Source organism: Schistocerca nitens, chromosome 8 (assembly GCF_023898315.1).
Source record: "Schistocerca nitens isolate TAMUIC-IGC-003100 chromosome 8, iqSchNite1.1, whole genome shotgun sequence".
NCBI lineage: Eukaryota > Metazoa > Arthropoda > Insecta > Orthoptera > Acrididae > Schistocerca > Schistocerca nitens.
The window spans coordinates 150,681,253-150,708,984 of NC_064621.1; the positions used below are offsets into that span (position 1 = coordinate 150,681,253).

The 27,732-nt window shown below is 43.2% G+C and overlaps 2 protein-coding genes across 2 annotated transcripts in view; one reads left to right on the forward strand and one right to left on the reverse strand.

Moving 5' to 3' along the window:
• The window catches only part of LOC126198417 (synapsin), an 846,670-nt gene that overhangs the window by 333,508 nt on the left and 485,430 nt on the right, over positions 1-27,732 (reverse strand). The gene's annotated exons all lie outside the window — the stretch shown is intronic.
• Positions 1-27,732, forward strand: part of LOC126198418 (metalloproteinase inhibitor 3) — a 346,751-nt gene that overhangs the window by 127,383 nt on the left and 191,636 nt on the right. Inside the window, exon 2 of the mRNA XM_049934721.1 lies at positions 685-761. Within this exon, the coding sequence (XP_049790678.1) occupies positions 759-761 (3 nt within the window). The 5' untranslated portion in view covers positions 685-758. The remainder of the gene's footprint in view (positions 1-684; positions 762-27,732) is intronic.

Below are 27,732 nucleotides of genomic sequence, written 5' to 3' on the forward strand. Positions count from 1 at the left end.
CTATGTGTTTCGGAAGGCAGGCATACGTCATTGGACGTGGTAAGATGAATAATGAAACTAATGCCGTAAGCTTGTAACCAGTGTAGATTACGAGTAACAATTTTTAGAACTGTAAGTTGAACAGTTTCATTATCACCTCTACTACATTTGATCATGGAAGAAAGCCTCCTGAAGCGTATAGTGTAGTGAATAGATCAAGTGTGATAAGGTGAATACTTAGACTACTGAATAGTTTATTCATCATACCACACGTGGTGATGATAGAAGCCAGCCTTCTGAAATATGTGGTGTATGGAAGAAATCAATTCACTGTGGCCGAACTCAACACTGTATTTATCATTGTTTATTATTTCTTGCCATGGTGGTCACTACTCCACCTTATCAAGATTGCTAAGTTTGTGTTTCGGGGAAGATCATATTTATTTGATGACTGCCTTCATTTGAACTGCGTGTCCGTTGTTGACAGAAGTGAGTGATTTATTCACTTTATTCCATCATGTTCAGCAGATAAACTTCAGGGGTGTGGAACGGGTCTAGTACACTTCAGCAAAACACAAGCAAATCATACAATCTTACAAGCGTCACCAAGCAAACAGTACCCTAATAATAATCTTAATAAGCAGTTTTTGTTGCCTTAGATTCACAGCATGTCTTAATTCGTATCTTTCTTTTTTATTTTAACAGAAGGCGTAACAAGATATCGGGTCAACTCGCTGCTCTGAACCTGTAAAACACATCAGCGCGAATCAGAATCGTTAATGGTAAGTTTCTCTCCTTTATAACATCGCACAATAAACACAAGAAATAGCTCTTGTGTTCCTTGTGAGTTTTAATAACAAAATAGGAATGAATTTTATCTGCGTCTTTCATCTTAATTTCATTGTTTTCTTAGAGGAAGAGATCTGTAGAATGATAATCGATTCAATGACCATAAAAATATCGCTTCCAACCAGAAAACATAACATCTACGCTGGCCGTTATATGTCATGTTCCTGGAAGTACAAAGTATACGCGATTCATGCCTCTGCCCTCATCTTTTCGTTCTGTAACTCAGTGACAGTACACAGGAAGTAAGGCTATAGATTCTCCTCTTTACATACAAGATAATTACAGTTTTTACTTAGTGTCATCAAGTGAGATAAGTTTGTGGAAATAATGTTTCTTTAGTGATACGCATTTAAAGGTAGGCGCTTTGAATCTGATAATGTACGACGTCATTCTTGTAACGCCTGCCATTGGATTTTGTTGAACATTTCTGACACGCTTTCGCGTTAAACAAACTCACGCGAAAAGTAAAGCTCTTCTCTAAGTTCTTCAAATTGCAGACCGACAAACATTTCTCAGTTAAACTATGAATGACATCGGTAAGTCAGTATTTTTAAAAGGCTCTTACGTATTAATTGAAGGTACAGAGCCGCGCGGGATTAGCCGAGCGGTCTATGGCGCAGGAGGCATGGACTGTGCGGCTGGTCCCAATGGAGGTTCGAGTCCTCCCTCGGGCATGGGCGTGTGTGTTTGTCCTTAGAATAATTTAGGTTAAGTAGTGTGTAAGCTTAGGGACTGATGACATTAGCAGTTAAGTCCCATAAGATTTCACACACATTTGAACATCCTTGAAGGTACAGAGAATTTTCTGAGAGATAACTACGATGATTTCAGAACTATGAATGCCACATCCATAAGTCATTCATAGGTTTAAAAAATCATTGTTATACGAGGGTTGTCCAGAAAGTAAGTTCTGATTGGTCCCAACATGGACACCACGGTGAAAACCCGATGAAGATTTGCACAGATGTGTTGGGTAGCGTCTCTAGTATGACCGTCGATCGCATCAAGACGCTCTTTTCAGTTGTGAGCGCACTGTGAGCGAGTAAAGGTGGCTGCAACAGCGATGTCTCCCGCCAAGTAGGAGGGTCCGGTGAGAGGCTTCGCCTTAATGAATGCAGCCCACCTAACACAACTGCCACGCACGTCCTACTTCCTGGCAATTCTCAGCCGCAATCTGCAGGAGCAGTGAAGACGCTCCTACAGCATTTTCGATGGGAAGTGTTCGATCACCCACAATACAGCCACAATTGGCTCGTCGTGAGTGTCATCTCTGTTCACATGAAACACTGGATACGAAAACAACAGTTGGGCGCAGACTGCGCGCTATAGACCAGTGTAGAGAATTGTCGGAAAGCACAGGCAGCTGCCTTCTATGACGATGGTGTTGGAAATTTGGTATAGCGCTCCGACAAATGTCGAAGTCGGATCGGTGACTATGTAGAGAAGTATCTGGAAAGTGTAGCTAACTTTGCAAATAAAATGTTTCTGATTTTTCACTGTGGTTTCCATTTAGCGAGCGATCGAAACTTAGTTTATGGACAACCCTCGTATTTCGTATAATTCTTTTTCGTTCAGATGAACGTGTCACATTACGTAATGCAACTTTATATTCGAACTTCATTTTCGTAACTGCAGCAAAGACATATTTTATTATGCTCGTGTACTGTACACTGCGTCTATAGGCAGTAATGGTTCACATGGTTCAAATGGCTCTGAGCACTCAACATCTGTGGTCATAAGTCCCCTAGAACTTAGAACTACTTAAACCTAACTAACCTAAGGACATCACACACATCCATGCCCGAGGCAGGATTCGAACCTGCGACCGTAGCAGTCGCGCGGTTCCTGACTGAGCGCCTAGAACCGCTAGACCACCGCGGCCGGCATAGGCAGTAATGTTTTTGTTTTTATTATCCATGTAAACATGGAACACGGTATTGTGAATGTTGGACATAGTATGTGGTATCCGAAAACAAAACAAACAATGCTGGTTACTTGTTAGAACTGTACGTATCATACATAGTGCGTGTTCAACACCGTGAAAGTTCAGCAGAAATATTCGGCAAATGCGTGGCTCGGGAACGTACACTACATAAGTTTTCATGTAATTGTATGTTAATGCACTTGAAGACCGTTTCATGTATGATTCGTCAAAAATAAATCTTTCCAAAACATTTAAGGAATTTTAAACAAAACAAAATTTATTAGTATCTCCCTGTTACGATGATTACGGTTCCACAACTGTTGTTGAGTTAGTGGAAAGGAGATTCAGTTGCTTATAACTTAATTAAGTCCATTGACCGGTTTTTGACTTTATTTTAGGCCATTATCAAGTGTATCTCAAACTGCCAAAAGTTAACACATCATATGATGGGTATATAGGTATTTTTTATAATATCTGATGCCAGACAATGCTTATATGTGTACAATTCAAGTGCAGAAGAATGCTGTAGAGAAGCAACGTAAAATTATAAAAGCAGTAGAAGTCAAGTGGATTTTAAAAAGTTTTGAACCAAGTGACGTCATCAGATAAATGAGCGTGCTGTAATAATAAAAACTGTACACTGGAAACTATTGAAACTCTTACATGGTTTAGCTTAAAAAGAGTTGTCTGACGTGTTTCAGAATTGCAGTGCATGTTAAAGAACAATTTGTTTCATTTCCTCACAGTAGCTAGGTTTCACACGAATTAAATAACATTTTTAAAAATAAAATTTAGAAGTTCCATATAAATCTCAACCGTCACTTTTACGTCTTGTAACACACATGTCAATGCAACTTGTGACGTATACCAAAATGATAGCATATACAAAGTTCAATGCTCTGATTGTAAGACGAGCTACATCGGGTAAACTGGAAGAAATTTCAAAACGTCATATAAGGAACACACAGAACTAAACATAAATAACACAGGAAGTAAATCCCACATTCGCAGCTCATCTTATGCAAGGTAGTGACAGGGTAACAGCTCAAAAGCAATCTTGTGATCCTTAGTACAATGGAGAAGAGCTGCCTTATGGACATTTATAAAGAGAGAGAAATTTACACTCATCTGAAAAAAGCCAAGGAGAAGATGCTTACCGAGAAATGTACATTAAGGAGCACCAGTTTCTTGGGTATCTGCCGCCCAATTATTGACAACTTCTTTTAAAGATATTCTGCAGTTTCGCAGGTGTACATAGTTCTGTGTAAATATACTTTTGTAAGCAACTGACGATGCGTCCAAATTATGCTAGTGCCCTCCATAGTTCCCGATGGTTCAAATTTTTACTCTTTAGAAGTCGTACCTTCAAGCTTGGCTTGGACGCCTTGTTCATTTCAACGGTTTTTACACTTTTATTAATGCCAAATAATTACTTTCAGCATTTTACTTGAAAAAAAACATGCATTGTAATGCTGAAACACGATATCTCGCTTTTAAGTTAAAGCATGTTACCAGGTTTAATGCATCTGATTTGACATCTGTTATGATTGCGACACGCCCATTTTTCTCATGAAGTCATTGGGCGCAAAACTTTTTAAAATTGGCTTGACTTCTACTGTTTTTATCATTTGAAGTTGCTTCTCTACAGTATAACGTAAGTAATATATTCCTTTTGCGCTTGTGCTGTACATACATAAACATTGTCTCTCATCTCCTATTACAAAAAAAATCTATGTACCCGTCATGTTATGTGTTAACATTAGGTAGTTTCACAGACATTTGATAATGGCCCAATACAGAAGCCGAAACCGGCCGTGCGGACTTAAAAAATTTTCTTATGTTTCATCACCAAATAATTTACGAGCACAGGTGAGGCACCAGCGTGAAAGCTTGTAAGAGCCATCTGACGATGGATTCTTAAAAATTCGAAATTGGTAGTGGTTAAATACGAATAAAATTTTATATCGTAATTTTAATGCTATATTTAAATGATAACCCTTAAAAATCTCTCAAGGGCGTCAATAGATCCTTAAAAAACCGGTAAATCCTGTAACAGTAGACAGTACAGTGCCACAATGTTGCAAATGTTTCAGCAAACTAATTTTTGTTCTTTTGAATCTAGAGAAATTAACTGCTTATGCTACGTTTTTATTAAAGTTAGTTATTAAGAATTCTTTCCTTCTGAAGACGATATTTCGCTGACTTCGGTCTTAAACAGAGAACTGAAATGTATGCTAAATTATTCTTCATTTACAGGGCTATCGGTCGGTATAATTGTTTACGCGATATTAATTTCGATTTGTGGTTTAATTTCTTAATTAAGATAGTCGTCAGGGTTTAAAAATGAAAGCTTCATCCTGGTGCGTCTATACGCCTTGTCCAGAGAGTCTGCTTCTTTCCTTTTTAAAGACACCTGAGCGATTCTCCAGAAGAACACGATCGTCATGCTGGCCACAGGAACTAACGTTTTCGTATTGGCGGATTATTCTTGTACCCCGAAGAGGTATAAACAACCAGGACAATGTCCTACCTCCTATTCTGCTGTGGCACAGTGATATAGGCATGTCACAACAGACTGTAGACCTTGGCTAATAGAAATTTTGTTGCCTAAGTACATCGCCAATGACGCCAGCGAATTTAGATTTCGATGTCGTGGAGCTACCTGCACGTAAGTCTCATCTCATTCTCTCGTATCACACGTCCTTAAAAGTTCAAAAGTAGTCGGTTAAATTGAGGTGAAGTCATGGCTCATATGATACCTGTATGAATTATCAATCCTCTGGAAATTTTTTTTGCACAGAATTCATTTAGGCTGCAGCGAGCTTATTGAAAAATTAATGGACTGTGTAGAAATATGAAGTACAACAATATATCTTCTCTGCTGTGGTAATGAATAACGATATCTTATTGCTATTTACTAGCGGCTTTCCAACGTATCCTAAGAATAATGGCTTCTCGTCATCGGAAGCGTTGTGTTCCCGAAACTCTTTGTGTACGCTGCAGTTTAAACCGAGCGGTCTTCGGTGCTTAGGCAAATACGCTTTGTTGTCTCTGCGTTAATGGAAGCCGCCACGGCCGACACCAACCGGCGGTTTCTCCCTTACCAAGTAGGCTGAAAGGTTTCCCCGTGCATTACTTCTTAGAATCTGCTGTAACCTTATCGGTATTTACTTTTGCCTTTTGCCCTTAGTGACAATTTGAACGTCACTGGTTAATAGCTTCCACCTCTCCCCCTCCCGTATAAAGATAATGTGAGAGATTTGGCTCAGGTCTTTCAGAAACACACACCCGGTCAACGTAAAACTTTAGCAGATTTCCAACAGTTTCTCTGTGCTACGTTAACTTCCTACTACTGTTACCATATTTTCGTAATACACGTCAAGCGTTGTTGGATACATGAATTTGTAGCATAGTGGCAGTTCCAAAACCGTCTCTTGTGGACTTTGGAACAATACAGTGAAACTGCAGCGTATTAGATCGCGTAGAGAGCAGGTGGCAAGCTTATTCAATTTTTGACGTGTCTGATGCATTGATAAAATTATTAACGAAGACGCCCTGCTACGAGTCGAAGAAGAAATGTCTGGTAAAGATTATAATAAAACGAAAAGAGAATGGTTGGAAACATAACAATATGAGCTGTTCCTGAAAGCCAAAGTTTAAGAGATGGTAGACGAACAGAACCACAAAGGGAGTCCTGAATATGAATATAAAATGTGTAGAAAAACTACGTACAGGAACCTTTGGAATCTTTAGAGGGGATAAAGAGAAACTTTTTCATAGGTTCACCGTGATGATTTTGACACTAGTGATGTTCAGAAACGGCGTTCAAACTGCCTTGATGAACATTGTTTTACAGATATTGCTAAAAATATCGTCCATTTATATTAATGCACAACTGGCATCTGTGCTAATGATTATCTAACACCTGTTTTTTTCTAAACAAACAGGTGTGTCGCGAATAAGGGTTGCAGTTTCAGCCAAACGGATAGTTCTCTCTTTTGGAGTGTCTGTCGTATCTCATACACTAAGCGCTTCATCTTCCCTGACAAAAAGAAATCCATAGGAGGTTAACAACATCTCTAAAACAGTATTCATCAAACGGCAGTTGATGAACATCACTAGTGTCTAAACTTACACTGAACTCCGTCTTTGAACATCACTAGCATCAAAACCTTCATGGACCCTGGGAAAATGGTGCACGTCTGACATTTTAGTCACGGTGAGAAGTAGTTCTTTTTGTCTTCTATAAGGACTCCAAAATTTTGTAAGCTTAGTTTTTTTATACCTTTTCATATAAGGCAGATCGTGGTGTAGGATGCGGTCTTACAGTCGTATCCAGTCCCGAGGCTCGGATGTATTGTTGTTGCATATAGGAGGGAACATGTCGAACGCTTTATCGGATTGATCATAAAGTACTGTTAGTTAACAGATGTGGAGAGAACGCACAGCAGCTCAGACGGGATGGTCGACTGCTGCAGTCACTTCTAGAACACATACAACTGAGTCACCATCAGTTTAACCTGAGGGATTATCCCAAAAGTTGAGATATACAATGTTTTAAGGGCCTATTTATATGCTGCTGTTTTCTTATAAGTCTGCACACTTTCGTGTGCCTTGTAGTTATTATAAATCTTCTGGGTGATTAGGCGCGTTATATTCTTCTTCAGACTACTTCTCCAAAGGTCAAGTTTCGAACCCTCTGCTCGGGTGGTCGTCAGGGTTCCTCTGGTGTCCACAGCGCCCAGCCACTGCTGAGGAAGATGGCAGCTGAAGGACTAAACGTAGAGTTATGGAGAATCAATTTGAAGACGAATATGACGCTCCAATAACCTAGAACACTTTACCTTCATTGCAACTGACAGGAAGCCTGAAGAGTTACACCAAAACAACAGCGAGTAAATAGGTCTTTCAAACATCGTATACAACAAATACTTCATCGATACCTGATCCTTGGGAATATTTGCGGATGATTACTTTCTGGTTTGCCCAACACACAGGCATCCTATTGCATCGCAACTTGCACGATAAAGAAAAAAATAAAAAAAAAAAGGTTCAAATGGCTCTGAGCACTATGCGATTTAACAGCTGAGGTCATCAGTTGCCTAGAACTTAGAACTAATTAAACCTAACTTACCTAAGTACATCACACACATCCATGCCCGAGGCAGGATTCGAACCTGCGACCGTAGCGGTCGCTCGGTTCCAGACTGTAGCGCATAGAACCGCACGGCCACTTCAGCCGGCACACGCTAAATCACCCTACGTTTTATTATTTTTCATCAGTCATCTGACGAGTTTGGTGCGTCCCAGTATGTCGTATTCATCTAAGAGGAGCACTTCCACCCCAGGTCCTCAATTATTTATTATATGTGTTCCTCCTCACTTTTTCCCATCCACAGCTCCTTCTAGTATCATGCAAGTTATTCACTGATTTCTTAACACAAGTGCTGTCATTCTCTCCTGTCTTCATGTTTCCCACATATTTCTATACCCGCCGATTCTGCTGAGAACCTCCACCTAATGTTCAGCATTTTTAATAGCATCACGCCTCAAAAGCTTCATTTCTCTTCTTCTCACTTTCCCTCACAGTCCAAGTTTCACCTCCATGCAGTACTTTGCTCAAGACGTACATTCTCGTAAATTTCTTCTTTGATTGAAGGCCAGTGTTCGATAGCAATAGGCTTCTTTGTTGCAGGGATGCACTCCTTACTGGTGTTAATCTGATATTTGCACCCCATCCCTTGGTTCTTCCGTCATAAATTACTATGCTTTCCGTATTCATCCCACAGAAAATGTATGGAACAATTCTCAACAGCGGTTGTCACAATATATATAAATGACCTAGTAGATAGTGTCGGAAGTTCCATGCGGCTTTTCGCGGATGATGCTGTAGTATACAGAGAAGTTGCAGCATTAGAAAATTGTAGCGAAATGCAGGAAGATCTGCAGCGGATAGGCACTTGGTGCAGGGAGTGGCAACTGTCCCTTAACATAGACAAATGTAATGCATTGCGAATACATAGAAAGAAGGATCCTTTATTGTATGATTATATGATAGCGGAACAAACACTGGTAGCAGTTACTTCTGTAAAATATCTGGGAGTATGCGTGCGGAACGATTTGAAGTGGAATGATCATATAAAATTAATTGTTGGTAAGGCGGGCACCAGGTTGAGATTCATTGGGAGAGTGCTTAGAAAATGTAGTCCATCAACAAAGGAGGTGGCTTACAAAACACTCGTTCGACCTATACTTGAGTATTACTCATCAGTGTGGGACCCGTACCAGATCGGGTTGACGGAGGAGATAGAGAAGATCCAAAGAAGAGCGGCGCGTTTCATCACAGGGTTATTTGGTAACCGTGATAGCGTTACGGAGATGTTTAATAAACTCAAGTGGCAGACTCTGCAAGAGAGGCGCTCTGCATCGCGGTGTAGCTTGCTCGCCAGGTTTCGAGAGGGTGCGTTTCTGGATGAGGTATCGAATATATTGCTTCCCCCTACTTATACCTCCCGAGGAGATCACGAATGTAAAATTAGAGAGATAAGAGCGCGCACGGAGGCTTTCAGACAGTCGTTCTTCCCGCGAATCATACGCGACTGGAACAGGAAAGGGAGGTAATGACAGTGGCACGTAAAGTGCCCTCCGCCACACACCGTTGGGTGGCTTGCGGAGTATAAATGTAGATGTAGATGTAGCAGCCAGGTTCTCGGCATTTTGATAGCGCTATGGTATTTGATCATCGATGAGTGGCTTGAGGTGGATGTGGCATACCAAAAAAAAACCTGTGGATTCTCTTGTTTGCCGAATTGAGACCGTTATCAAAGCTAGAGATTGTGCTGCTCGGTATTAGTGTGATGTCTCCTATACGAGGCAAGTTCCGGTTTGCCCATCTGGGGGGAGGGGGTAGACAGCTCTGGCAAGTTCCGCACTGAGGGACAGCTCATACACTGCGGTGCCGTATGAGTGTGGGTGCGTCAGACGGGGCGGGTTATTTCTGCCCGTGTGTGTCAAGATCGAGTACACAATCGCCGGTAAACTGGTGGCCCGTTTTAGAGGTGAGTCCGGCGTAAACTGTCGCCGTCGCGTCAGCTGCCGCCCACGCCGGCCTCAGCTACAGGGCGCCTCGGAGACGCGTGCATACATACACACACACTGGGCGTGTCTGGCGCCCGTACACGCACCGTCCCGGATCTGCGGGGGCCTGCGGGCTGCGTGCGGCGAGTGCGTGGGCCGTGCGCCACGCGAGGGAGCATCAAACGCTGCCGGCGCCGTGGCCAGATCAACTCCGGTGATGCAATCGCTTCTACATATAGACCGCTACGTGAGACACGGGCGCTCTGTCTGACTGACAGGCCGCGACAGGCTTTCGCCGCTTGTTTCAGACAGGCTCCCATTTCTCGATGGAGTAAGGCGAATGAGATTTCATAGACTGCTGTGCCATGGTTGCTGAGTGTACGATTCATACTTCCTTCTTCGCAGTTCCATTTCTGCGTTATTTAGACGTAATTCACGAATATAACTTAAACTTTTTGTTCTGCCTTACGGCAGGTCTTGTCATGGGGGAAGCCTCGTCATAGAGGTCCACCGCATGAGCGTCTACGGAAGTGATGCCAGTGATGATGAAATGATAATGTGGACAACACAACACCCAGTCCCTGAGCGGAGAAAATCTCCGACCCAGCCGGGAATCGAACCAGGGACCGTTGGCGTGACAGACCACCGCGCTGACCGCTCAGCTATCGGGGCGGACTTAATGAATATATATCCTAAGAAAAATAAAAGTGTCGCACTGCGAAGGAATTTTCCGAATGGGGCGGAAATCGGTAGATGAGATGCACAAGTACAGACAAACAAATTATTACACTACTGGCCATTAAAATTTCTACACCACGAAGATGACGTGCCACAGACACGAAATTTAACCAACAGGAAGAAGATACTGTGATATGCAAATGATTAGCTTTTCAGAGCATTCACACAAGGGTGGCGCCGGTGGCGACACCTACAACGTGCTGACTTGAGGAAAGTTTTCAACCGATTTCTCATACCCAAACGGCAGTTGACCGGCGTTGCCTGGTGAAACGTTGTTGTGATCCCTCCTGTAAGGAGGAGAAATGCATACCGTTACGTTTCCGACCTTGATAAAGGTCGGATTGTAGCCTATCGCGATTGCGGTTTATCGTATCGCGACATTGCTGCTCGCGTTGGTCGAGATCCAATGACTGTTAGCAGAATATGGAATCGGTGGGTTCAGGAGGGTAGTACGGAACGCCGTGCTGGATCCCAACGGCCTCGTATCACTAGCAGTCGAGATGACAGGCATCTTATCCGCATGGCTGTGACGGATCGTGCAGCCACGTCTCGATCCCTGAGTCAAGAGATGGGGGCGTTTGCAAGACAACAACCATCAGCACGAACAGTTCGACGACGTTTGCAGCAGCATGGACTATCAGCTGGGAGACCATGACTGCGGTTACCCTTGACGCTACATCACAGACAGGAGCGCCTGCGATGGTGTTCTCAACGACGAACCTTGGTGCACGAATGGCAAAACGTCGTTTTTTCGGATGAACCTGGTTCTGTTTACAGCATCATGATGATCGCATCCATGTTTGGCGACATCGCGGTGAACGCACATTGGAAGCTGTATTCGTCATCGCCATACTGGCGTATCACCCGGCGTGATGGTGTGGGGTGGCATTGGTTGTACGTCTCGGTCACCTCTTGTTCGCATTGACGGCGCTTTGAACAGTGGACGTTACATTTCAGATGTGTTACGACCCGTGGCTCTACCCTTCATTTGATCCCTGCGACGCCCTACATTTCAGCAGGATAATGCAAGACCGCATGTTGCTGGTCCTGTACGGGCCTTTCTGGATACAGAAAATGTTCGACTGCTGCCCTGGCCAGCACATTCCCCAGATCTCTCACCAATTGAAAACGTGTGGTCAATGGTGGCCGTCACAATACGCCAGTCACTAATGAACTGTGGCATGGTGTTGAAGGTGCATGGGCAGCTGTACCTGTAAACGCCATCCGAGCTCTGTTTGACCCAATGCCCAGGCGTATCAAGGCCGTTATTACGGCCAGAGGTGGTTGTTCTGGGAACTGATTTCTCAGGTTCTATGCACCCACATTGAGTGAAAATGTAATCACATGTCAGTTCTAGTATAATGTATTTGTCCGATGAATACCCGTGTATCATCTGCATTTTTTCTTGGTGTAGCAATTTTTTATGGCCAGTAGTGTACAATACAAGTACACCATTAAGTTAAGTAGTGGCTTTGACTTTGTAAATATGTACTGTTTGTGTTTTCCTTTCTTTTTCGTTTATAAATGTGTAGGTATGGTGTTCTTTTAATCATTGACAAAGGTCTTCTTAGGCACTTGTGGATTTTATTGTTGTTCTGAAGAAGGTGTAGTTATCTACGCCGAAACCTGGGTTAACACTTAACACTAGGTGCTTTTTCCGCAATCGAGGTGGGTTTTTAGTTTTTTGATATATTAACCAACGATTGCTGACGCGCTGCGATGTTGAAGGTTCTTAAATCCTGCAATTCTATCAATCAATGCCAATCCGAATAACTGGTTGCGTAATGGCAAGAGGTGGATCAACGCGCTACTGACTTGTTCAATTTGAGGAACTCTTTCTCTTGAATAAATAATTCAGTCTGTCTGAAATTTTAATAATTTGTTTGTCTGTACATGTACATAACATCTACCGATTTCCGTTCCATTCGAATAACTGCTTCGTGGGGTATATTTTTTTGTCTTATAGTGTATTTCGCCTAGACTGAGACGGGTTCAAGTGGTTGAAATGGCTCTGAGCACTATGAGACTTACATTCTGAGGTCATTAGTCCCCTAGAACTTAGAACTACTTAAACCTAACTAACCTAAGTACATCACACACATCCGTACCCGAGGCAGGATTCGAACCTGCGACCTTAGCGGTCGCGCGGTTCCAGACTGTAGCGCCTAGAACTGCTCGGCCACTCCGGCCGGCCTGAGACGGGTATCCTCAGTGAAGAACAAATGAAAAATATGCGTATCAATTAGATCTGGACATGAGATGAGTATGGACAGAATGATGAAAAGAGTATGAGGAACAAGGGGAGGACAAGAGGAAGGAAAAGAGTTGTTGAACACAGGAAGTACTGTTCTGGATTGGGTATAAAGGTGGAATGGAAAAAAAATGGAGAAGCAAGTAGACATCGACCAATAAGCAAGAGATCAACGACAGAGAAGAATACAGTAAAAAGATAAGAAGTAGCATGTGGAGCAGATAATAGGATGCTGAAGGTCACGGAAAAAGAGCGGGAAAACAGAAGAGCATGGATACAGATGTTCTGGGAGGAGGAGAAGACAATGCAATCCATGAAGGAGCTATCCATAGTCGTACAGAGGGCGTACCAGAAGAAGAAGAAGAAGGGATGACGTGCTAGTGGAAAGGGTGCAGAGGGTATTTGACAGTCGCGAAGTGGAAGACCGAAAAAATTAACCCACTCCTGCGCGACTAAAAGATTCCGTTACCTGTCGCCGGGCTCCACCTGCTGTGTCTCGTCTGCTGACAGTTTTCTGAAAACAGCTAGATCCGATTGTTGTCTGCTATTAAGATTGTCATTCAAATTCTACCGCCGATGCGTTCAGCAACAATGGAATTTATAGGTTGTCAAAGCTTCAGAGGGAGCTTTAGGGGGTTGGCGTTGTTTTGTGTTTTGGGGGAAGAGACTAAACAGCGAGGTCATCGGTCTCATCGGATGAGGAAAGAACGGGGTAGGAAGTCGGCCGTGCCCTTTCGAAGGAACCATCCCGGGATTGGCCTGGAGCGATTTAATGAAATTACGGAAAATCTAAATCAGGATGGCCGGATGCGGGATTGAACCGTCGTCCTCCCGAATGCGAGTCCCGTGTGCTAACCACTGCGCCACCTAGCTCGGTCTTATAGGATGTGCAACGCTGTTTCGCAATAGTGGGGTGCTGTTTTCCAGTAGATCGTCTTTTCCGACATATCGCGCTACCACTTGTCCAGTCCGAAGGGTCAGACGACTTCACTGTGAACGGCACGAATAATGTGTAAAAGCCCATACCTCTGTGGTGCATATAACACAATGCCACCCTGTGATTGCGCCTGATGCGCAAGGAAGGATTTCTCCACATTCAACTAGTCTCTTTGGCCGTTGCCTGGAATCGTTTTGCGCCCTTACTCTGACACTGTCCTAGCCAAAGATTCCGAGATAACTATTAGTTCCCCGTCTTTGTGACTATGCTGGACGTCGTGTGTGCACAATGGATCATTTTTCTTTCATGGTAGCCATGTTGAAACGGTACATATCGGATGTACATGTATACCGTAGTTGCTGGACCAGACCTGAGTAAATACTTCCTTGCTTCAAGGAAATCTGCCGGCCCAGTCATAGCAATAAGTTTACAATCGACTAGGGGCAGGGCTTCATGCGTTTCTGTGTTTTTCATGGCAGAAGCTTGGAGTAATTCTCAAAAGATAAAAAAAAATCTGATGGCTGGTATGAAAACAGCAGTGCCTGCCCCTTTTGGAAGTGGTCTGTCCTTGCCTTCCTCCGACACTTCAACTGCCTCATGTAGCTGCTACTTGCATGAGTGAGCCTACAATTTAACGTGAACTCCCATGCAAGATGCAACTTGTACATTTTTCACATTAATGATAGCCGCGGGTGAAATAAAAGTGACAGACCAACCTGAGATTCAAACCCCGCTTTTGGATTTGCAATCTTACGTACTTAGCTAATGACCGATTTTTTATCATAAAAAAATCTGATAATCAACCACAAATATACTTCATGACGGAAGTAATTTGTGTAAAATTTATTCTTCCGACTTCAGTATTCAGCTGTACTCACTTACTATTTAGATCAGAGGCGGATATGCTAAAGAACTGCGGTATTTTTACCATCAGAGACGTGAGCAGATAAGCCACGGATGTGGTAAGCGAGAAATGTATTCTCAGCTGTGACGCACGCTGTGCTATTGCAGTTTGCTTGGCATGAATGTCTCCGGTTGCAGCCGTAAAACCAATTTACTGGTCCGATGATGCACCGGCGAGAAAGCTTTCGAAACGCGGTGAGACACACTTTTCACGGGCGTGTGCGTTTCTACGCAAGCTAAGTGAAAATTCATCTCCCTGTTGCTTAAGTGGCATTGATACTGGTATCTTTTTCTGTCGGTGGCGATTCGATGTGACTTAAGCTAAGTGTCAACTTCATCTGGGCAATAGAGTCGTTCGAAGTATTCAGATTGTGTGTGTATGTGTGTGTGCGTGCGTGCGTGTGCGTGTGTGAGTCATTTGAAGAACATCCAAACAGGGAAGCACAAATGAATACATCTATGAAGCGGAAAACCGTTGTACTGAACGATCGGCTATTGAAGATACACGAAATTGCTGACGGTACTGATACGGCAGAAGCTGGAGTACGGTATTTGTTACACGATGAAAGAGTCATGACAAAACTTTTTGCGAGATGAGTACCACATTTCTTGGACTCTAACCAAGAAGAACGGAGAATAACTCTCAGCACTGTTTCACTTATTTTCAGAAGGGACACACATGATTTTGTGCATAGATCTGTTATTACAGATGAAAGGACCCCCACTTCACGCTGGAAAAGTAAATACATACGAAGCAGTGTGGGGAAGCGTATGCATCTGGAAATAGGGAGCCAATTTATTGTCAGCAGAACTGCCCTCGCTGAAGTGAAATGCAGAGACGATGTGGATAAAATTAACGGAAATGTTATGATAGGAAATGATATAAGCGAAAACCACTCAGAAATATGAACCCGAAATGAAATGACAGAAAACGGAAGTAATGATGCATAGTGAAATGAAATTAGCGATGAACATAACATCAAATCTTAGAACGATGTAGCAGGAAACTGGAAGCAAACTAACGCTTAGTAGACAAGGCAAAGAGAAGAAATTGAAAAGACAAAAAATTTAAAATGTGTTTTAGCGAAATACGAAATGTTGTAAGTTTGTTCAGTTCTCACGTTTAAAGAGTATTTGGTTTGCAAACGTTTTGAGTCCAACGAAAAGCTAAAGACAGCAGTTATTGGGTATTTGGAGAATTAGCAGGACAAAGCTTGAGGAGTGGAATAAAATCAGCGAGCGACTGCGCCTGTAAAAAAAGCTCAATTTTACTTCAAAACGTAGAATTTCTGTGTAAAGGCGATAAACATTTTCCTAGCTACTGCAATTATTGAAACGTGAATGAGGTGCGGTTTTTGTGGTGTTGGCGTAGTTTCTCATTCAGCTGTGAGCGCTGGACTGTCTAGACTGTTCGCAGGTAGGCGGGAGACGGCTGCTCGGAATGCAGCACGCGACATCGTCTTAGCAGGTGGTAATGCATGTTACTCGAAAATTTATGCTGCTGGCGTCTTGTGCAGGCGTACTCAGAGCCTGTTATCCATCTACATGGAGCCCAGGAAACATGGAGGGGCTAAAGAACACACACCAAATCCAACGACAATAATGCTTCATCCTTTGCGCTGCGTCTCACAAATAACTAACTCACCACAAAAAAGCAACGATAATCTTCAGCTCCTTATCATGCGAAGGAAGGTAAGAAAATGAATGACCTAGAGAATATGGAAATTCGTAGTTATTTAAAAAAGCAACCAAGTACACTGTCAACGAACGAACCTATTTACAAATAGAAGTTTTCTGGAAAATTTCAGTCACATTGTGGTTACAGCTAGTCAGAAACCAGTCTCGTAATACCAGTCGTAGTATCCACCCAGCAAGTAAGATAACCTACATCATCTCTGTACTAAATGAAATTTAAAGCTTTCGAATATTCCTGTTTTGCCACGCCTTAGCTTCTTTAACACTTCTGCTTTTACTTCTTCTTAACTTCTATTTAGATGCACTCGTAAACGCAAGTGCATAGATCTATGGAATTGTTAGTCCATCCTCCGTTTTATGATTTGGTCAGCGTTATACTTTTGCACCTATTCCCGCCTTAAATGCTTCGAGTATGCGTTCAAATTATCGAGAAGAGTTGAATTTGTGAATCAAAACGAATGGAGGCAATTCATGTTATCAAGCTGCCATTTCCATACTTACGGCACCTTGTCCTAGGTAACTACTTTCCCGTCAAGTTACGCGCACGCCACCTTGCTTCCGTTTCGTGGCGATAATGTAAAGTGCTTTTTATACAGATAAGCACACGATAATGGCTTTAAAAGCCAGAACTAGTTGTGGAACGAATAAAAGGTGTAAATAAATACCGTCTACGTTTAAAAATGCAGCCTCTGCGGTGTTCATTACCTTCAGTACTCCAGTGAGCTGTATGAACTTGTATGCAAGTCGTAATGAATGCTACGATATCGCTCGCTTGTTGCGTGGCGTGACACGCGGCGATGGTAACACGTCCTTGGCAACCTTCCATTCAACAGACCAATAATGTCTGTGTCTTGGAGAAACGCGTGCGTCTCTCTCTCTCTCTCTCTCTCTCTCTCTCTCTCTCTCTCTGTGTGTGCGTGTGTGTGTGTGAGTGTCGCTCGCGTATTCAGATCGCATGTGTGGATATATGTGTGGAAGAATAGTGATGAATATGGGTTGCGTAGGCTGTCCGGGGAGGAGGGGGGGCGGGGGGGGCGGGTGGGGGGCGGGGGGGGGGAGTTGCTCCAACACTGGCTTCGCAGCATTACTGACACTTCTGGTGATTGGTTTACAAATAGGTCCACAATGTGCCCCTCTAAATCCTCCATCGCTCTCAGATTAAAGTCATGTGACAACACATCAGCAAAACCACGTGTTTCTACGACGAGCAGCGAACATCAATGTGACACGTGTCATTTTAATCACGTGTCTGTGACGCTGTCCTAGATGACAAGAGCCAGAGATCCGAAAGACTACATTGGCTGTATAATGTAGCGAATTCAGTAGACAGAACAGATGGTTACGCTGATGATTCCCTTATTGTGGTGTCAGCCGACTTCAGAGCGAAGCTAGACGAAAGAGTAGATGAAACACTCCCACATTGCAGCAAAGTAGTGTGGACAACAAGTTAAAAATAACTACTAAAAATTACGTATCTGCAGCTTAAGATTAGAGGCTCTCTGTAAGCAGGAACAGAACCTAGAAAAATGTTCAAATGTGTGTGAAATCCTATGGGACTTTAACTGCTAAGGTCATCAGTCCTTAAGCTTACACACGACTTAACCTAAATTATCCTAAGGACACCCATGCCCGAGGGAGGACTCGAACCTCCTCCGGGACCAGCCGCACAGTCCATGGCTGCAGCGCCTAAGACAGCTCGGCTAATCCCGCGCGGCCAGAACTTAGAAGTTGCAGATAGTTTTTAATACAGAGGAACATTGTCTGCAGGTATCCACGAGTGCATCTTGATGAGAAATTTTATGACACATGTAGCCAAAGTTACACAGAAGGCAGTTAAGGTTATGCACATGACAGCACGTACCAACACTGCAGATAACAAAATAAAGCTGCATACTCTGTGTGTGTGAATCATAACGCCATCTTCAGTACAGTAGCCGTGTTTGGAATGAATGTGGCGGCATGTTGTTTGCGACTAAAACGCTATTGAATCATACTGAAGCCAGCGTAACGCAGCGCACCGCAGTTACTCTGTGGAGCTTTCAGAACAACACCAGCTGGAGTCTTACATGTGCTTCTTGAGGATATAACCGAGAGATATATGATGCGCCGTACTGATAACGGCGAAAGCGTCTAAACTGGTTCCACAATCACGGGCAAAAGTAGCCGAAAACGGTGGAAAATAAAGGAATGGGACGAGCTTCCTACAGCGAGAAAGGCTTGTGGTACATACCCGGATATCAAAGAAAGCCTACACTTAAATAATTTTAACCCAAGTTAAGGCATGTTTCGTCTCATTAGTGGTCGTGGTCCTTAGCCGCAATTAATTAAAACCTGTAACCCCACCCCGACTCCTTAAGAATCGAACTCCCATGTACAAAACAGCCGTGAGTTTAAAGATTTTCACGCATCTCAATGTTCATAATGTCATATCTCCTGAACTCTGTGTCGTGCCGTGATGCAGTTGTGCGCGTATATTCGGTAGTGTATGTGGATATTATCTGAAAACATACAGCAAGTAGAGTTAGTAGTTAAGAAGTAATAAATTAAAATTCCATAGCTGCACGGAGTGGCCGTGTCCTCAGTGCACGTAACAACATGCAGAGTTAGAAAATGAAGCTCCATTACTTCGTTGCACGAACCCTTGCTAGTTATGTATGTTACTTTATATTTAAACTATCGACCTATCCTGACACTGACGGCCAGACGACTTGTCTGGCGTAGAAGTAATACATTAAATACACCAACCTTTCTCGTGAATCAGTCTATTAGTGAAAACCACATCATAATCCATACAGTAGTTCCTGATATTAGCCTGAAGATAGAAAAACCTAAACTGCTCCCAAACAGGCCATGAAGGCCCTACGGTACCGTCCGGCTGCCGTGTCATCCTCAGCCCATAGGCGTCACTGGATGCGTATATGGAGGGGCATGTGGTCAGCACACCGCTCTCCCGGCCGTATGTCAGTTTCCGAGACCAGAGCCGCTACTTCTCAGTCAAGTAGCTCCTCAGTTTGCCTCACAAGGGCTGAGGGCACCCCGCTTGCCAACAGCACCAGGCAGACCGGATGGTCACCCATCCAAGTGCTAGCCCAGCCCGACAGCGCTTAACTTCAAATATCACTTACAAAATTTTCACATTCTCTTGCTCGTTACACGCAGACTGTTAGTACTACAGTAATAATGAACAGGACCGTTTTGTAGGAAGTTTAATATTGTTGAATTTCGTACCGGCATGGGTTCTCGCTAGAGGCTGTAGTTCAAAGTGACTTTCAGACGACTTTTTATTGAATAACTCGAAAACCATGGCCTCCAACGAAAACGTATCTCAGTACAAAATTTAACTACATAACACTTCCTACGTAAAGGTCTTATTCATATTTTCTGTAGGACTAATACTTTACATGTAGTGATGGAGAGAATATGAAAATCTCGTGCATGGTTTTTCGAAGGTGTTGCTGGTTGCATAGAATCCATCAGATTGGGCAGATAAATCACCCTGTATGGCAAAAGATGACGGTATCAGTATGTATTCGCTTGTCTGCACAGTGCTATAAGTAGTGTGTAGAATTTAGTATAAGAGTATTGGCAAGCCATGCACACTTCTGAAGGCTCGAAACAGAGAAAGAGTCGAAAGGCATTGTTGGCTGATCTGGTGTCTTGTTTGTGTTTTATAACGAAAATATAAGGGAGAAGGAGAAATTCAGTGTCGGTACTTGGCCTACTCCTCTTAAATAGCACCAAGGGGACTGATGCACTTCATGCTCACAACCGACGGACTGATCTTCATCAACAGTGCAAACGCCCCCCCCCCCCCCCCTCTTCACATGAGACGATACAGATAATTTCAGAATATAGGAAATTAGCGCAAAGTCTGGTGATAAGGAACTTTCCGCCACAATCTTCTCTCCCCATGCCGGGAGCAAATTCGGAAGAACTCGAGAGATGTCGGGACACCTAATAACTGAGGTGTACTAACTAGATTAGATATGGTAGTGTTAATTAGGGTTAGGATGCATGACTGGCAGGACTAGAGTATAATAGAAACGAAGTCATAGTTCACAGATGGAATTAAGCTTATGTTATTTGGCACTTGTAAGGTAACCCTTATTTGTAGATAAGAGCGCATTTTACTTCCAGTTTTGCTTTTTCACATATGTGAAGCGAGTTTATCAGTGTTGCAGTACATATGAAGTAAGGAGCGATCTATAGGTTCCCACGCTGGTTAGCAGAGGCGGTTGGCCTCATGGCGCTCTCAGAGCCATTGGGATGGGGTGCAGAAATCGCTCGTGATATCAGAAAAGAGATACGTAGGAATGGTACATATTATGGTGCGAATCAAGTAACTGTTATTACTAAATATTTGCTAACAAAAGGTGCCTTTTGCCAGTCAGACATTAGGAGTCTACAGGTCGTAAATACTAGCTTCCAGTAATAGTGCAATGCCAGGAAACGTTGATATTAATACATAACTGACGACTTCGGTGTAACTAAATAAGTACAATCTTGTACGAACTATATCGATTGTACGCTAAAGTTACAGACTGTGCGCCATAGTCGGCACTTGTCGATGGCATGCCTTTCGATCTAATCATGAGATAGACCATGCTCTTGTACCTTTAATACAGGGTGACAATTATTGAACTATATGAAAAAAGAAACGTAAATTAGTTCAAACTACGGCGTGTACACACTTTATTCAACATGTAAACGTCACTACAGATATTCAGATTTAGGTTATGACACGTTCGATATGCCTGCCATCATTGGCGATGATTTGGTACCGACAAATAGCGAAATTCTGCATTACCTACTGAAATGTCGGAACATCGATGCATTCGATGACCTCTGAATAGCTGTTTTCAGCTCAGCAATGGTTTTGGGGTTATTGTTGCACACCTTGTCTTTAATAGAGCCCCACAAAAAGGAATCGCATGTATTCGGAATCGGAGAATATGGCGGCCAATCGAGTCCCATGTCAATGGCCTCGGGGTACCCAGAACCAGAATACAGTCCCAGGACATCAGACACTCTCCTGCTTCGATGAGGTCGAGCTCCTTCTTGCATGAACCACATCTTGTCGAAATCAGGGTCACTTTGGATAATCGGGATGAAATCATCTTCCAAAACCTTCACAAACCACTCAGTAGTTGTCCTCCCATCAAGGAATATCACACCTATTATTCCGTGACTGGACATTGCACAGCACACAGTCACCCACTGAGGGCCAAGAGACTTCTCGATCTTGAAATGCGGATTCTCAGTCCCCCAAATGCGCCAATTTTGCTTATTGACGAACCCATGCAAATTAAAGTGGGCTTCGTTGCTGAACCAAAGCATATCCACATCAAAATCCTGTTCGTCAATTCTGTGGACAGTAGTTTTGGTGAAAACACAACTGCTGTTCCATGGCCCTGAGGCTTAATGGCGGATGGGTTTGAGTTTTGTATGGAAAGAGATGCACGTCTGCAACAACAATTTGTTAGAGTGTCTCGGGTTGATTCGCACCTGTTGTGCAGCTCGTCTGATCGATTTCCTGAGACTGGTTTGAAACACAGCGCGTGTCTTCTCGATGTTTTCAGGCGTTTTCACGCTTTTTGGACGACCGACATTGCCAACACTGTCATCATGAACACTACCTGTTCTCTCAAACTTGGGAATCAACTTCTTGATTGTTAGTACACCGGTTGTCTTCAGCTTGAAATCGGTCGCAGACTTCTTTTGCGCCGCAGTTGGGCTGTTATTGCTCGCAAAGTAGGCCTTCGCAAGCGCTATACGCTCAGGCACGCTGCACCGTGACATTTTCACGTGCGGCCGACAAAAATGCACGTGCGCATGCGCCTACTAATTCCCATCATTCCCCGCGGCCAACCGTGTAGTTTGAACGTTCTGACGCAAATCATTCAGAAGTTGTAACGATTCCATTTCATATAGTTCAATAATTGTTGCGCTGTAGTTGGCATAATTGTCACCCTGTAATTGGCTTATAATCGGTGTGAACTGGTTCATTTTACGGTTTTTCTCAAATAAACGTACCATAATACCATCCCGTGTAACATTTGCACAAAAAATACTTCTTCCCGCTTCATTACGTAAAACATAGAAAGTAGTATTGCGCTTTCAGAATCCGACGGCGCTGCTACGGCTCTGCAAGGGGACATAAAATTACGAGAGCGTCTCCACATACGAGGTACGAAGAATTCCTACACGGCGGCTAACTAAGCCAGTTCAAGGACGGACTCGCTTAATTATCGCAGAACTCGGGTGGGAAAGCGTGTCCAATTACACTGTATGTCCCTTATACCACCATCTACGGATTCATCGGCTAAATTGAGACGTTTCTGGAGATTTAGTACGAGAGGGAGTTCTTGCATACTGTATATGTACCAGTTTCATTTCGGATTTTTGCGACAAACAGTTCGAGTTATTGTGATCGTTTCATAGTTTTGGTTACTGATAATAACTTGACACCAGTGCCACTGAGTTTAGTTTGTACACTACAACACTGAAGATGATCAATATGTGATTGAAAATCGATTTTGCTGTCAATAAACCATCAATACTACGGCTAACGCTGACCTTCCTTCTAATTTCACATATACGGTCGTTGTGCACACAAAACTCTATGGAATCGCCATTCAGTCAGTTTTATCATTGCCTGACTTCCGCGGCCAGAGGCAGTTACAATAAAAGTTTTAATGGTATGGTGCCGCGGTATATTTCAAAACAACTATCAGTGGACAAAATCGACGCTCCCACCTCGATTGCAATGGTCTTCTTAAAACTTTTATTCCACCTTTATAATGGTAGTTCGCACAATATTGGATTGTGGTTATGTGACGCTCTGCAGTAGATTGTTGATGGAAACAGCATTTCAAAAAAATTGATAAAAGTGCTGACGGACATATTTGAGGCACGCCACGCAGTTCTAAAATATTTTATATTTGATTATTTTTGACAGTCACAGTTTTTCTAAAGATGGCAGGGGTAAAATACAGGGAGCGAAAGGCTATTTACAATTTGTACAGAAACCAGATGGCAGTTATAAGAGTCGAGGGGCATGAAAGGGAAGCAGTGGTTGGGAAGGGTTGTGGCCTATCCCTGATGTTATTTAATCTGTGTATTGAGCAAACAGTACAGGAAACAAAAGAAAAATTCGGAGTGGGAATTAAAATCCACGGAGAATAAATAAAATAATGAGGTTCGCCGATGACATTGTAATTATGTCAGAGACAGCAAAGGACCTGGAAGAACAGTTGAACGGAATGGACAGTGTCTTGAAAGGGGGATATAAGATGAACCTTAACAAAGCAAAACGAGGATGATGGAATGTAGTCGAATTAAGATGGCTGATGCTGAGGGAATTAGATTAGGTTCAAATGGCTCTGAGCGCTATGGAACTTAACATCTATGGTCATCAGTCCCCTAGAACTTAGAACTACTTAAACCTAACTAACCTAAGGACATCACGCAACACCCAGTCATCACGAGGCAGGGAAAATTAGATTAGGTAATGTCACACTTACAGTAGTTAAGGAGTTTCGCTATTTGGGGAGCAAAATAACTGATGATGATCGAACTAGAAAGGATATAAAATGTAGACTGGCAATGGCAAGGAAAGCGTTTCTGATGAAGAGAAATGCTTTAACATCGAGTACAGATTTGAGTGTCAGGAAGTTGTTTCTGAAAGTATTTGTATGGAGTTTAGCCATGTATCAAAGTGAAACATGGACGATAAGTAGTTTGGACAAGAAGAGAATAGAAGCTTTCGAAATGTGGTGCTGCAGAAGAATGCTGAAGGTTAGATGGGTATATCACATAACTAATGAGGAGGTACTGAATGGAATTGGGGAGAAGTGAAATTTGTGGCACAACTTGACTAGAAGAAGGGTTCGGTTGGTAGGACATGTTCTGAGGCATCAAGGGATCACAAATTTAGCACTGGAGGGCAGAGTGGAGGTTCAAATGGCTCTGAGCACTATGGGACTTAACATCTGAGGTCATCAGTCCCCTAGATCTTAGAACTACTTAAACCTATCTAACCTAAGGACATCACACACATCCATGCCCGAGCCAGGATTCGAACCTGTGACCGTAGCGGTCGCGCGGTTCCAGAGTGTAGCGCCTAGAACCGCTCGGCCACACTGGCCGGCGGCAGCGTTTAGGGTAAAAATAGTAGAGGGTGACCAAGAGATGAATACACTAAGCAGATTGAGAAGGATGTAGGTTGCAGTAAGTACTGGGAGATGAAGAAGCTTGCACAGGATAGGGTAGCATGGAGAGCTGCATCAAATCAGTCTCAGGACTGAAGACCAAAACAAACAACACAGTTGTTATGTAAAATATGTGATTAACTTTCGGTAGTTAGGGCTATTTTTGGACCTATTCAGCTCTGCTACTGCGTAACAAGAGGAAGTAATTCTTCAAGAGTGTATGCTGTTAGAGTGAACACCACAAATGCTTTTACTAGCAGGAGTATTTTGTACATACTGTTTTTGTAACTGTGCAGGCAAGTAGAGCTTCCAGAACATTTCCAATTTGACTTCCAATAAAAGGTGATAAGTCAACAAACATTTTTTCTTCGCCAGTGGCAAGGAGTGAACACACACGACGAGATCCATTCAAATAGTCGTAGTTAAGCGCACGTGTTCTGCATTTTGCTGTCTGACTGCGATTTCCATCTTTCCTGAGTCAAAAACCACTTTCAGAAGCTGCGGTCATTTACATTCATGAGCTTCCGCGAAACGCCGACGGAACGGATGCCAATTATTCTAATCATTTTCCTACGCCCTGCTCTGTAGGCGCGTGGACTCAGAATCGTCGGAAGCGTCACGCCACGTGCAGTGACGTCACAGCAGGGCTGTGTCTGTTGGCAGCCGCGAGATGTCGTGACGTCACCGTAGCATGACGCAATCTGGCGCGCTCACAGCCAGCAGGTGCTTCTCGCGTTCATTGTTCCGCTCTTGTTTTGACGTTTCACTTAATGCAAGCACGTGGCGAGCGGATTAACCCCTTTTATCTTTCTAGTCAGCTTATTTGCAAGGTCAAGAGTAATGCCAACAGCAACAGACGCAGCGTTGTAGGTTCCGAAGCCAATATCTACGTCTACATACATTTCAAACCAGTTTGAAGCGCATGGAAGAGGCTATTTTTCGTTGTATCACGTGTGAGGGTTTCTTCATGTCCAATTGCTCTTGGAACGCGGGAAGAATGACTGCTTAAATGTCTCTGTGCGAGCTGCATTTCAGCATCATTGGTGTTACAGGAGCGATACGCAAGAGCTTGAAGAATATTTCTATATTGTTCGCTTTAATAATGGTTATTGAAACTTTGTGAGTAGGCTTTCGTGGGATAATTTTCTTTTATCTCCAAGAGTCTGTCATTTCAGGTTTTTCACCATTTCTGTGACGCTCCACCACGAGTCAAAGAAATCTGTGACAAAACGTACTGCCCAAAGGGGGGGAGTAATTAATTTAGAGTCGCGTTTCCCAACCTCTTCTCCTTTTGGGCACACCAAAGTACGTTTCTTTCGCGACACCCCTACATGTGTTTTTCGTCGTAGGTGAAAAAAGAAAACATACGAAGTACATATAAGGAACAGTCAAACGAAAATGAGACCGTTGGAAAAAAGTAAGAAAACTGCTTATTATTTCAAAAGTAATTGCCATATCTGTTAACTCATTTATCCCACTGTGAAACAAGACTCTCAGTACCTTCAAGCAAAATGCTTGCAGTTGCCTACAGAACAATGATTGTACCCAGGTGTGCGTCTCTTCGTCCGAAGTAAATCGGCGGCCACAAAAGTCTTTCTTCAGGTCTCCAGAAATATCGAGGGAAGAGATCAGGATTTAAGGGAGGATGTGCAAGCGGTTCCCAGCGAAACTTCTGCAGCGTACTCGCAAGAACCTTGGCGGCTTGTGGGCGGGCATTATCCTGCAACAGAAGTTGCCAAGGTTGTTTCGACTACAGTTTCGAAGTTTAGCTGGGAAACCGTTATACATCCTCCATACTTCCCGATTTCTCACCATGCTATTTCCATAATTTTGGAGCCCTGAAGGAAAACATTCGTGGCCGTCGATTTGCTTCAGATAAAGAGGTGTACGCCTGGGTACGAACATGGTTCCGTAGGCAACCGCAAACATCTTCCATGAAGGTACTGACAGTCTTATCTCACAGTGGGATAAATTTGTTAACAGTTACGGCGATTGCTACACGTAGCCCGACTAACAGCAACTACGCCTGCAACATGTTCATATGATGACAAATCTATCTAGGCCCGACCCTGTTTTGGATTCATTGCACTACGTTGCATGCTTCTAGAGCACCACGCAATGTTTCCAAATATTTGACGAGGGCAGTTATTTGCTGGGACGTTTTGTATGCTCGATCTCCCTCGTGCCTAACGTCATCTAATATCAGGAAAAATGATGATGCCTGAATCATGCAAAACGCATCATTGGTAAACAAATAATAATTACAACCCTGCAACGTAGACCGTTCGTTTCTGCATCTTATATTACTGGTTGCTGTACGATCCCCGCGCTTTTGAGTATTTATCATCTATATCTTTACTTAATTCGTCTGAAGCCAACAATGTAGACAAGTACGCTGACTGTAACTAAAGTATGTGCATTCAACGCGTTATACGGTAAGTACTCCTTTTACTCTATAGCCTAAACAACTAATATCTGATTTATGCTATGATTTTTATATACATACTGCAGAATGGCTACACAACCGAAACATCAACGCAGTGAATCATGTAAAATTAAGGGTGGTTTAATCGTAGCAACAACAGACAGTGTTGCGTATTGATATCGTTCAAGAAATATGTCACAGGCGCTATTACAACTAAAATATACATAAAGCAGAGTTCGGCTGCGTGCGTCTCTTCAATCATCACAGTTGAAGGCCCTCCTGTGGCAGCTTTCATGGGCTATGGGCTCCAGACTCAAAACTCCAGCCTTTAGCTTCCAGTCCCCTGTGGTTCAGGGGCAGCAGACGTCTCGTCTGTCTCATTTAATGTCTCCTGCAGTTACCCCCCGCCTTTGTGTGGGAGGAGTCCCGTCTGTCGGAAATATTACGGCTCGGGCTTATTTCCTCCTGTTTGATATACTCTGCATACCACCTGGAACAATTTTGTGATCGTTGGTTCTCCTAAGGATATTAATAATCCTTAGGGAACGTCTTCTACTCCAGGGGTCTTGTTTCGACACGGGTTTCTCACTCCGTGTTTATCTCTCAATGTTGCATTCCCCATCTCATCTTCATACACTTCCTCTTTCCTTACAAAATATTACCGTCAAGTTTCTCTCATTTATGTAGCCCTCCTGTAGATTCCTTCCACTTTACAGCCTTCCATTCTTTGCTCAGTACTGCCTC